The sequence below is a fragment of the Equus przewalskii genome, chromosome 20 (genome assembly GCF_037783145.1).
Source record: "Equus przewalskii isolate Varuska chromosome 20, EquPr2, whole genome shotgun sequence".
Lineage (NCBI taxonomy): Eukaryota > Metazoa > Chordata > Mammalia > Perissodactyla > Equidae > Equus > Equus przewalskii.
The window spans coordinates 10,688,584-10,701,864 of record NC_091850.1 but is presented as its reverse complement, the minus strand read 5'-3'; the positions used below and the strand labels follow the sequence as shown (position 1 = coordinate 10,701,864).

General features: G+C 37.6%; 1 protein-coding gene across 2 annotated transcripts in view; it reads left to right on the top strand.

The window, feature by feature from the left end:
• Positions 1-13,281, top strand: part of IPO11 (importin 11) — a 230,444-nt gene that overhangs the window by 21,235 nt on the left and 195,928 nt on the right. For both annotated transcript variants that reach the window (XM_008527674.2, XM_008527675.2), the window contains exons 4-5: positions 10,929-11,001; positions 12,452-12,655. In XM_008527674.2, the coding sequence (XP_008525896.1) occupies positions 10,929-11,001; positions 12,452-12,655 (277 nt within the window). The remainder of the gene's footprint in view (positions 1-10,928; positions 11,002-12,451; positions 12,656-13,281) is intronic.

The window sequence follows — 13,281 nt, the reverse complement described above, 5'->3', positions numbered from 1 at the left end:
AAAGGTCTCTACATGTTCAGTACAGACATAACCATCTAGGCCTTTCGATCTGCGACTGGTTGGGTCCATGGGTAGATGTGGAACCCGTGGATATGGAGAGCCGATTGTAAATCCTTTGTTGAATATACGTATTGAAAATCTTTCTCCCGCTTTGTGACTTGCCTTTTCACTTTCTTTTTTTTTTATTGATATTGTGATAGTTTACACTCTTGTGAAATTTCAGTTGTACATTATTGTCAGTCATATTGTAGATGCACCACTTCACCCTTTGTGCCCACCTCCCAACCCCCCTTTCCCCTGGTAACTACTGATCTGTTCTGTTTGTCTACATGTTTAATTTCTACTTATGAGTGGAGTCACACAGAAATTTTCCTTTTCTGTCTGGCTTATTTCACTTAACATAATACCCTTAAGGTCCATCCATGTTGTGAATGGGACGATTTTATCCTTTTTTATGGCTGAGTAGTATTCCAGTGTGTGTGTGTGTGTGTGTGTGTGTGTGTGTGTGTGTGTGTATGTATATCTTCTTTACCCAATCATCAGTTGATGGGCACTTAGGTTGCTTCCACATCTTGGCTATTGTAAATAATGCTGCAATGAACATAGGGGTGCATGGGTCTTTTGGAATCGCTGATTTTAAGTTCTTTGGATAGATACCCAGTAGTGGGATGGCTGGGTCATATGGTATTTCTATTTTTAATTTTATGAGAAATCTCCATACTGTTTTCCATAGTGGCTACACCACTTTGCATTCCCACCAGCAGTGTCTGAAGGTTCCTTTTTCTCCACAACCTCTCCAACGTTTACTATTTTTTGTTTTGGTTATTTTAGCCATTATAATGGGTATAAGGTGATATCTTAGTGTAGTTTTGATTTGCATTTCCCTGATGATCAGCAATGATGAACGTCTTTTCATGTGCCTATTGGCCATCCTTATATCTTTGGAGAAATGTCTGTTCATGTCCCCTGCCCATTTTTTCATTGGGTTGTTTGATTTTTTGTTGTTGAGTTGTGTGAATTCTTTATGTATTATGGAGATTAACCCTTTGTCAGATGTATGATTTGCAAATATATTTTTCCCAATTGGTGGGTTGTTTTTTTGTTTCAATCCTGTTTTCCCTTGCCTTGTAGAAGCTCTTTAGTCTGATGAAATCCCATTTGTTTATTCTTTCTGTTGTTTCCCTTATCTGAGATGACATGGTATCCAAAAAGATCCTTTTAAGACTGATGTCAAAGAGAGTACTGCCTGTATTTTCTTCTGGAAGCCTTGTGATTTCAGGTCTTACCTTTAAGTCCTTGATCCATTTTGAGTTCATTTTTGTGAATGGTGAAAAAGAGTGGTTGATTTTCATTCTTTTACATGTAGCTGTCCAGTTTTCACAACAGTGTTGAAGAGACTTTCTTTTCTCATTGTATGTTCTCAGCTCCTTTGTTGAAGACTATCTGTCCATAGATGTGTGGTTTTATTTCTGGGCTTTCAATTCTGTTCCATTGATCTATGTACCTGTTTTTGTACCAGTACCATGCTGTTTTGATTACTGTAGCTTTGAGGTGTGTTTTAAAGTCAAGGACTGTGGTGCCTCCAGCTTTGTTCTTTTTTCTCAGGATTGCTTTAGCAATTCACGGTCTTTTGTTGCCCCATATGAACTTTAGGATTCTTTGTTCTATCTCTGTAAAGAATGTCATTGGGATTCTGATTGGGATTGCGTTGAATCTGTAGATTGCTTTACGTAGTATGGACATTTTAACTATGTTTATTCTTCCAATCCATGTACATGGAATGTCTTTACATCTCTTTATGTCATTATCAGTTTCTTTCAGGAAGGTCCTGTAGTTTTCGTTGTATAGGTCTTTCGCTTCCTTGGTTAAATTTACCCCAAGGTATTTTATTCTTTTTGTTGCAATGGTGAATGGGATTGTGTTCTTCAGTTTTCTTTCTGTTAGTTTGTTATTAGAGTATAGAAATACTACTGATTTATGTAAGTTGATTTTATACCCTGTCACTTTGCTGTAGTTGTTGATTATTTCTGATAGTTTTCCAATGGATTCTTTGGCGTTTTCTATATATAAGATCATGTCGTCTGCCAACAGTTTCACTTTTCCCCTCCCTATTTGGATTCCTTTTATTTCTTTTTCCTGCCTAATTGCTCTGGTCAAAACCTCCAGTACTATGTTGAATAAAAGTGGTGAGAGTGGACACCCTTGTCTTGTTCCTGTTCTCAGAGGGATGTCTTTCAGTTTTTGCCCATTGAGTATGATGTTGGCTGTGGGTTTATCATATATGGACTTTATTATGTTGAGGTGCTTTCCTTCTATACCCATTTTTATCAGAGTTTTTATCGTAAATGGATGTTGGATCTTGTTGAATGCTTTTTCTGCGTCTATTGAGATGATCATGTGGTTTTTGTTTCTCCTTTTGTTAGTATGGTGTATCACGTTGATTGACTTGTGGCTGTTGAACCATCCTTCTGTCCATGGTATAAATTCCACTTGATCATGGTGTATGATCTTTTTAATGTATTGCTGTATTCAGTTTGCCAAAATTTTGTTGATGACAATTTTTGCAACTATATTCATCAGTGATATTGGCCTCTAGTTTTCCTTCTTTGTGTTGTCCTTGTCTGGCTTTGGGATCAGGGTGATGTTGGCTTCGTAGAGTGTTGTAGGAAGTGCTCCATCTTCCTCAATTTTCTGGAATGTGAGAAGGATAGGTATTAAGTCTTTGAATGTTTGATAGAATTCTCCAGAGAAGCCATCTGGTTGTGGACTTTTATTTTTGGGGAGGTTTTTGATTTATGGTTTCAATTTCTTTACTTGTGATTCGTCTATTCAGATTCTCTGTTTCTTCCTGATTCAGTTTTGGGAGGTTGGAAGAGTCTAAGAACTTATCCATTTCTTCTAGGTTGTCCAATTTGTTGTCATATAGTTTTTCATAGTATTCTCTTATAATTTTTTGTATTTCTGTGGTATCCATTGTGATTTCTCCTCTTTCATTTCTAATTTTATTTATTTGAATCTTCTCTCTTTTTTTCTTAGTGAGCCTGGCTAAGGTTTTGTCAATTTTGTTTATTTTCTCAAAGAACCAGCTCTTTGTTTCATTGATCTTTTCTACTGTCCTTTTTGTTTCACTTTCATTTATTTCTGCTTTAATTTTTATTATTTCCCTCCTTCTACTGACTTTGAGCTTTGTTTGTTCTTCTTTTTCTACTTCTGTAAGGTGTAGTTTGAGGTTGCTTATCTGAGATTTTTCTTGTTTATTGAGGTGAGCCTGTATTGTGATGAATTTCCCTCTTAGTACTGCTTTTACTGCATCCCAAATGAGTTGGTATGATGTGTTTTCATTTTCATTTGTCTCCAGATAATATTTGATTTCTCTTTTAATTTCTTCGGTGATCCACTGGTTGTTCAGTAGCATGTTGTTTAATCTCCACATTTTTGCCCCTTTCCCAGCTTTAAAATTTTAGTTGATTTCTAGTTTCATAGCGTTATGGTCTGAAAAGATGCTTGATATTATTTCAGTTCTCTTGAATTTGTTGAGGCTTGCTTTGTTTCCCAACATATGGTCTATCCTTGAGAATGTTCCATGTGCACTTGAGAAGAGTGTGTAACCTGCTGTTTTGGATGGAGTGTTCTATATATATCTATTAAGTCCATCTTGTCTAGTTTTTCATTTAGTTCTATAATTTTCTTGTTGACTTTCTGTCTGGATGATCTATCCTTTGGTGTTAGTGGGGTGTTGAGGTCCCCTACTGTTATTGTATTGTTGTTGATGTCTCCTTTTAGTTTTGTTAATAGTTGCTTTACATACTTTGGTGCTCCTGTGTTGGATGCATGTATATTTATAAGTGTTGTGTCTCCTTGTTGGAATATCCCTTTTTTCATTATAAACTGCCCCTCTTTGTCTCTCTTTACTTGTTTTGCTTTGAAGTCTACTTTGTCTGATATAAGTATGGTGACACCTGCTTTCTTATGTTCACTATTAGCTTGGAGTATCATCTTCCATCCCTTCACTCTGAGTCTGTGTTTGTCTTTGGGGCAGAGATGTATTTCTTGGAGGCAGCATATTGTTGGGCCTTGTTCTTTAATCCATCCCTCCACTCTGTGTCTTTTGATTGGAGATCAATCCATTTACATTTAGAGTGATTATTGAAATGTAGGGGCCTGATGCTGCCATTTTATCACTTGTTTTCTGGTTCTCCTGCATTTCCTTTGTTTATCCTCCCATGAATTTTGGACTAACAATTCAGGTAGGTAGTTTTCTATATTGACTTTCTTCTTATTTGTAATTTGTGTCTCTATTCTTGTTATTTGTTTAGTGGTTACCCTGTGCTTTGTATAAAACATCTCATAGATGAGATAGTCCATTTTCTGCTAGCCTATTATTTCCTTAGATTAAGCCATTCCATCCCTTTCCTCTTCTCCTTCTAGGTTATTATTGTCAGATCTTTTTTTCTTCTTCTTGTGTCATGAGTTTGTGGTTAAAATGACAAGATTATATTTATTCTTGGTGTTTCCCTTCCTTTTTTAAATTTTTTTAATCTTTTTTTCTTTTTCTCCCCAAAGCCCCCTGGTACATAGTTGTATATTCTTCATTGTGGGTCCTTCTGGTTGTGGCCTGTGGCACGCTGCCTCAGCGTGGTTTGATGAGCAGTGCCATGTCTGCGCCCAGGATTTAAACCAACGAAACACTGGGCTGCCTGCAGTGGAGCATGCGAACTTAACCACTCGGCCACAGGGCCAGCCCCGCTTCCTTTTATCTTTAATGTTATACTTAAGCATTTGCTACCCTGTTCTGATGTATAGCTGCAATTTTCTGATTTTGTCTTTCTACTTACTTCCTTTCCTCAGGGTTTTGTAACCCGCCCCAGGTATGAGTGTCTTCCTGAGCATTTCTTGTAGGGGGCTCTTGTGGCAATGAACTCCCTTAACTTTTGTTTATCTGGGAAAGTTTTTATTTCTCCATCATATTTGAAGGATATTTTCGCTGGATAGAGTGTTCTTGGCTGCAAGCTTTTCTCCTTCAGAGTTTTGAATATATCATTCTACCCTCTCCTAGCCTGTAACGTATCTACTGAGATATCTACTGACAGCCTGATGGGAGTTCCTTTGTAGGTTATTTTCTTCTGCCTTGCTGCCCTTAATAATTTTTCTTTGTCGTTGACTTTTTCAAGCTTCACTACTGCATGCCTTGGGCTTGATCTTTTTGCATTGATAAAGTTTGGAGATCTATTCACTTCTGTCACATGAATTTCCAGCTCCCTCACTGTGTTTTGGAAGTTCTCAGCTATTAATTCTTTATACAGGCTTTCTGTCCCCTTCTCCATCTCTTCTCCTTCTGCGATGCCTATAATCCTTATGTTGCATTTCCTAATTGAGTCGGATATTTCTCTGAGAGTTTCTTCATTTCTTTTTAGTCTTAGTTCTGTCTCCTCCTCTGTCTGAAGCATTTCTATATTCCTATCCTCCAGATAGCTAATTCTGTCCTCCATATTGTCAACCCTACTGTTCAGAGAGTCCAGATTTTTCTTAATTTCCTCCATTGTGTTTTTCATCTCCAACATTTCTGACTGGTCCTTCTTTATAGTATCAAGCTCTTTTGTGAGGTAGCTCCTGAACTCCTTGAGTTGTCTATCTGTATTCTCTTTTAACTCACTGAGTTTGTTAATGATAGCTATTTTGAATTCCTTGTCATTTAGGTTATAGATTTCAGTGTCTTTGGGATTGTTTGCTGGGTAATTGTCATTTTTCTTCTGTTCTGGGGATTTAATGTATTTTTTCATACTGCTTGATGTCGTGAATTTATGCCTCCGCATACATAGTTTGGTTACTGCGCCCACTTGCTTTTACTGGTGGGGAGGGGTCAGCAGCTGTGTAATCTGCACTGACCAGGATCCCTGTCAGCTGTTCCTGACCGAATCTGGGCCCCTTCTCATGTTTGCAGTGGTCCTGTGGGGTCTCCCGTCAGCTGTGGGAAAAATCACAAGGGGGCTTCGAGTTGCTGGTGCCTGCTCTCACACACCACATAGACACACTCCCTCCTTCAGGTCTGCAGCAGTGTTGTGGGCTTTCACAGCCGCCGGAAGCTGGTTCACCTAGACTTGCAGCTCTGCCACCATCAGGTCCAGCAGGATCTCACTTGACCACTCTGGGCCACAGCAGAGCTATGGGTATCTAATGCAGCCAGTGGTTAGCTCACCCAGCCTCGCTACTTGTGCCTCAGGGCCTCCCAGCCTTTGTGTTTGCTGGGCGGGGCCTCTCCACTAAGACCAAGTAGAGGCTTTCCCTGTGGCTGCTGTGGGGCTCTGCATTTTCCCGCTGGACCAAGGAGCAGTCATGCCGGGGCTCCGAATTGTCACTGCCTGCTTGTGTGGTCCCGCTGGGTGTCACTTGCCCCCTTGGGGCCACAGCAGGGCTGTGTGTGTTAAATGCAGCCAGCTGAGCCCCTTCTTCCCCGGGGCCTCCCAGCATTTGTGTTTGCTGCACGGAGCCTCTCTGCCAAGACTGAGTAGAGGCTTTCCCAGTAGCTGCTGTGGGACCCTGAATTTTCCCGTTGGACTAAGGAGCAGTCTCAGGGGAGCTTAGAGCTGTAGTCACTTGTTTCCACAGTCACGCCGCTGATGCGCACGCCCACCCTCAGTGCCGTGGTGGTGCTATGAGTGTGTCAGCCAGGAGAGTGTCACTTGCCGGTACTAGGCTGTCTAGGGGTCATAGAGTTCCCCCCCAACTCCACTTCCTCCCAGGTGGAAGTCTGTCCACATTCCTATGTATAGCAGCATGGGTCTCTCAGGCATCCTGAGGTGCTGTGTGGATATCCTTTGTTGAACAATGAATGTCCAGTTAGTTTTAGCTTGAAGGGGGAGAGACAAAGAAAACTGCTCACTCCGCCATGTTGCTGATGTCACTCCGCCTTTTCACTTTGTTAGTGGTGTCTTTTGATGAGAAGTCCTTCATTTTAATGAAGTTCAGTTTAGCTACAATTCTTTTATTATTGATTCTTTTGGGGCATATTTACAAAATTTTTGCTCTACTCTAGGTCATGAAAATACTCTGTTTTCTGCTAGAAGCTTTGTTTTACTATTCACATTTAGGTGAAAGATCTGTCTGGAAGTGCTTTGTGTGTGAGGTGCGTATGTGAAGTAAGGGTAGCACTGTGGCTTCTTTCCCTGTCACGTTTCAGAGGTTCCCTTTTTATAAATCGAGCACTTCAGATGTATGGATCTGTTTTTGGATTCACTGTTTTGTCCTGTTGGCCTATTTGTCTACCTGTGCTTTAGTTATTGTATTTTATAAGGCTTGATGTACTTTCTATTACTTTTTTGAATTTATTTTTATTTATTTTGTTTTTGAGGAAGATTAGCCCTGAGCTAACATCTGCTGCCAGTCCTCCTTTTTGCTGAGGAAGACTGGCCCTGAGCTAACGTCTGTCCCCATCTTCCTCTGCTTTATATGTGGGATGCCTGCCACAGCAGGGCTTGATAAGCAGTGTGCTGGTCCACGCCCAGGATCTAAACTGCTAACCGTGGGCTGTCGAAGCAGAATGCAAACTCAACCACTGTGCCACCAGGCTGGCCCCACTTTTTTGAATTTAATTTGCTATTTGTTTTGTAGCATTTCGGGCTGGAAGCTTAGATAAATGATTTTCAGTTTTTGTTCTTATATATTCATTTAAAACATTAAGGCTTTTCTTATAATCATGGCTTTAGTTCAGTTTCACAAGCATTGAGATGTAGTATTTTCATTACCATTCAGCTAAAAACATTTAAAAATTTCTCGTTTTTTCTTTTTAGACTCATAGATTAATTAGAAGTATATCACCTAATTTCCCAACATGTGAGGCTTTTTTTAGTTGTTTTTTTTGGTTACTGATTTCATTCTTTGCAATATGCTGTCTTGCTTTTTGATCCCAGCATATGGTATTTTAGTAAATGATTTATGTGCACTTGAAAGGAACATATGTTTTGCTGTTGTGGATTATAATGTTTTATATATGTAAATTAGGTCAAATTTGTTAATTATATTATCCAAATCTTCTGTATCCTTATTGATTTTGTGCTTTCTCCCTCATTTACTGAGAGAGGTGTATTAATCTCCAAATATGATTATGGACTTGCCTATTTCTTCTTTTCATTCTGTTTTTGTTCTCTGTATATAGAGGCTTGATTAGGATCATAGAAGGTCAGGGTTATTATATTCTTGTAGAGTTGACCTTGTCTTAATTATGAAATGTTCCTCTGTATCTCTGACAATGTGTTTTGGCTTAAAGTCTAGCTTGCCTGATATTAATAGAGCCACACCAGCCATCTCATGGTTGCATGGTATATCTTTTTCTTTCAATATTTCTTTGTTGTTTTATTTAAAATGTTTCTCTTATGAGCAGAAATAGTTGGCTTTTGTTTTTTACCCAATCTGATAAATGTTGTCTTTTAATTTTAGTATTACACCTATTTACATTTAATGTAATTACAGATAAAGATGGTTAAAGCTACCATCCATTATTTGGGTTTTTTTTGTTTCTGTCTGATCTTTGCTCTCTCCTCCCTTTCTTATCTTTCCTGCCTGCCTTTGGATCATTCAAGAAATTTTTTGTTACTCAGTTTTTCCCTCTACAAGGCTACTGGGACACTTTTATTATTCAAGTGATTTTCCTAGGGATTATGACACGCATTCTTGACTTATTAGAGACTGTCTTGGATTAGTACTTTACTTCCTTCAGATAATGCAAGAACCTTATGGTACTTTAACTCCATTTATGTCTTCCTGTCTTTGATGCTCTTGTTGTTGAGTGCTTTAATTCTGCATATATTTTAAACTCCACAAAATACTGTTTTATATTATTTTGCTGGCAGTATTCATTTAGATTTATGTTTCTAGTGTTTTTTACTCCTTTCTTTATTAACTGTGCTTCCTCATGGATCTGTTTGTCTTCTGCCTGCAGAATGACTTTAGCATTTTTTTAGTGCATATCTGTTAGTGAACTCTCTCAGAAGCAGAAGTCCTATTTTTCTCATTATGCTTCAATCTGGATATTTTCCACTGACCTGTCTTCCATTTTGTTATGTTTATTTCACTGATTGTGTTTATCAGTTCTAGGATTTCTTTTTGGTATTTTTTAAAAAACAGATTTCAGTTCTGTGGTGAAATTCTCGATCTTTCACGTATTCTCTTGAATATAATCATCAAAAGTGTTGCAAGTGTGATTTGGTAGCTGCACTGTCTGTATTTCCTGCTGCTGTTTGTGTTTTGATTTCAGTTTTTCCTTTTTTGTAGTATGCCTGGGAAGTTTTGATTGAATGTTGAACATTGTATAGGGACAATTGGAGAGACTTTGAATTCTGTTATCTTTCTCCAGAGAGAACTTAATTCTAATTAAATAGAATATGGCCTCAATCTTCATCTGGTTGAAGGTGGTCTCTTTCTGGTTTACTCTTGATCCCAGGTTTTAGCCTTCCTGGGGTTTCAGCTTCAAGCCTTGGGTATGTACCAAAATATTGCCTTCTTGGGTCCTGAACTTCAATTTCTGTCTTTCCAGCATTGTGAGACCTGCTGAAACCTCTCCTTAGCTCTTTTAGTCTCTTAGTTGCTACTTTTAGCTTGATTTTTTGTGAGCAGACACCTCAAAGAGAAATGTACTGATTCATTACAGTTCATTTCCCTTCTTTTTAAGACCCCTGTCTCTCAAGTCCTGGCTGTCTAGGTTGTTTTTAGATAGTATGTTAATTTCCTAGGGCTGCTGTAAGAGACTGTCACAAACTGGGTAGCTTAAAACAATACGAGTGTATCCTTTCACAGTTCGGGAGGCTAGGAATCTAAAAAGTTCACATGCTGGGCAGGGCTGTGCTCCTTCTGCAGGCTCGAGGGAGACTCATTCTTTCTTGTCTCTTTTTAGCTTTTGCTTGTGGTCAGCAATCCTTGGCGTTCCTTGGCTTGCAGCTGCATCACTCCAATCTCTGCCTCCATTGTCACTGGGCTTTCTGTTCGTGTGTCTCCTCTGTGTATCTGTCCAAATTTTCCTTCTCTTAGGAAGGTAACTGGTTTTAGGACTAGGGCCCACCCTAACTCAGTCTGACCTCATTTTAACTCAATTGCGTCTGCAAAGCCCCTATTTCCAAAGAAGCTCACATTCACAGATACCTGGCATTAGAACTGGAACATGTCTTTTTGGGGGGGATACAGTTCAACTCAACACATGCCTTAAAATTTTTATTTTAAATTGTAAGGAACTTTTATAGCTGATTTTATTAGGACCGTTTGTCTGTTACAAGCTACTTTATCGTGGCCGTAATGGAAAAACCTTAAAATGAGTACTTTAAAAGAAATAATGCATTCATCTGGTTCAAAATTCAAAATGTATGTGATTTTATACAGTGAATATTCTCCATCTCTGTCCTTTTGCTATCTAGTCTCCTTCCTCATTTGTAGTAAAAATTATTAGTATAGTGTTTATTCTTTCCAGAGATGTAGAATGAAAGATTTTAAACTAGTTGATTTCTAATAAGTCTTATATCCAAAACATTCTCTGATTCCTGATGCCTTTCTGCATAGAATAACCTCACTCTGATTTTATAAAAGAAGTCAGTGGAAGGCAACAGCTACTCATACAGATTTTTTTTTAGTCAACCATTAATTTTTTGATAGGCAACTAGTTTTACATCAATAAAAGCAACCTTGAAGCATCACATTCTTTACTCTGGATTTGTATTATTTCCTATTGCTTATTATTTTGTGGTTCTTATTCAATTGTGAAGGAATTCCTTTTGAATTACTTGATGTGCCAATATACAAGTAATGGAAATAATTCTATTTATTTACCCAAAGCAATCAGGGACACCTTGTTTGAAAGGCTTTTTATTGTTAAAATTCTCCATGGTGCTTACCTGCATTCATCATTAGACACCGTTCTCTTGCCTAATAAATCTATCTTTTTACAGTGCTCTCTCAGAGGAAGAGAAATCTACGTTACGTGCAGGGTTAATCACCAACTTCAATGAACCAATAAACCAGGTTAGTGAGAAAATGAATGCTAAGTATTCTTTCTCTTCCCTTAATTTTTGCTTATTTTCCAGCCTTATTTTGTTTCTCAGCATTAAAAATAAAATCTTATTCCATAATGTCCATTTGTGATGTTTATACACACTTCTCTGTTGGTTTTTAAATTTTGAGATCCAGTTCTAGCTATTAAGAATTTTGGTTAGATTTGGCTTTTAATGATTTAAAACTCAAAAGTCATTTTAAGATATACTTATGTTTTTTTAACTTCCGCAGTTTTTAAGCCAATATTGAAAGCAAATCTCTATATATTTGTAGTCTTACTGCATAGAAATTAATTTTAATGATTTAGATGACTGTTCCATTCCCCTTGTTTAAATTATAGGATGGCTTCAGGATTTTGTCTATCTCTTTCATCACATTTTTCAATTCCCATTACTATGTGGGAGATAGATAGTAGATTATACAGTTTTATGTTTTCCTTCCTTTATAGTGAGATTTTTCTCCTAAGAATAAAATTTTTGCTTATGGATACAAGAATTCTTGAATTTTTCCAAGTTACCACTATTTCTTGCATTTTACTCTTTTAGTTTGAATATTAAAGTATGCTGTATTTGGAGGTATAACTAGTGCTGTTGTTTCAGCCTATTTAAATGATCTCAGTTCTCTGCTCTGCATTTCCTTGACTAAGGAGATGAGGGAGGTTGAAGAGGAACAGAGTTCCTCTCACCAGGGGAGGAGGGGGGCAGGGCTTTGGGTGGTTGAAGAGTCAGTCATTGCCCAGGTATCTGTCAACCAGCATTGGGAAAACACTGATCTGTACAAATGTCATTAGTTAAATACTAATTATTGATGTTTATTTCTACTCTTAGGTCAGTGGTTCTCAAACTTCATGGTCTTAGAACTTCCTTATACTGCTAAAATAAAACTCCATAGTGTTATATCTGTTAATATTTACTGTATTAGAAATTAAAACTGAGAAATTTAAAAATATTTATTAACTAAAAAATAAAATCATTACTTGTTAACATAAATAGAATTTTAAGAAATGAAGAATAACTATTTCCCCAAACAAGAAATATTTAATGAGAAGAATGACATTGTTCTGCGGTTTTGCATATCTCTTTAGTTTATGGCTGTTTAAAAGAGGACATCTGGATTTTCATATCTGCTTCTTCATTTACTGTATTATGATGTATTATTTGGTAGAAATTGTATGAAGAAAATCTAGCTTCATGTTGATAGGTTATTGGGAAAGTGGGGGACCTCAGAGAGAGGATCTTAGGCCCCTTGGGGATCCATAGACCACACTTTGAGAACCACTTTCAAGCAGTTGTTCGTTGAAATCTTATTCACTTCTGTCAAATGTATAGTTAACCAAAAAGGTAATTTTCAGCTATGAATGCATTCCTTAGCCATTGCTTTATTTTCTTATGTTTATTTTTGATTAATATTTTCCCTCTAGATTGCAACTCAGATTGCAGTGCTGATTGCAAAAGTTGCTCGATTGGATTGTCCCAGACAGTGGCCTGAACTGATTCCCACTCTTATAGAATCTGTGAAAGTCCAAGATGATCTTCGACAGCACAGAGCATTACTTACCTTTTATCATGTTACCAAGACTCTGGCATCGAAACGTTTGGCTGCTGATAGAAAACTGTTTTATGATGTAAGTGATTTAATATAGTTAAATTTTATTATGAAAACTGTGCTACTTGTATAAAAATGTCTATAATTTTACCTCTCTAAGTATTTTTTGAAAGATTATGAATTCTTTCTAATTGACCTCAAAAGGTTCAGAATAGCTAACTGCTGAAAGATTTTAAGCTGGATAGTGATATGACCAGTTAGATCACTTAATTGCCAGTAAGGGGGATTGGTTGGTAGGGAACATTCTGAAGGCCAGAGAGACTGGTTGAGGCTGTTGAAGTAGTTTAGATGAGATGATATAGCTCTTAAATGAAGCAGTGGTAAAGGGAACATTTAGGAGGGTAGAGAGTTAAAATTTAGAAAGTTAAAATTGACATGCCTAGGTGATTGATGGACGTAGGGGAGATGTAGAAGGAGTCTGACATAACTAGGGAGGTGATAGCCGTTTTATTGGGTGTTGTAGGATGGTTTGTTGAAGAGACTTTCCTTTCTCCATTCAGCTGTTTTGGTGCTTTTGTATTTGACTGTTTTGACCTACTAAAATAGCGATTTTCATATTGTTCAACCTAACATTTTGGATTACACCATATAACAGTGGTGAATCTCAAAGTATTTTTAACAGTGTTCTTACTTAACCTTTGGAAT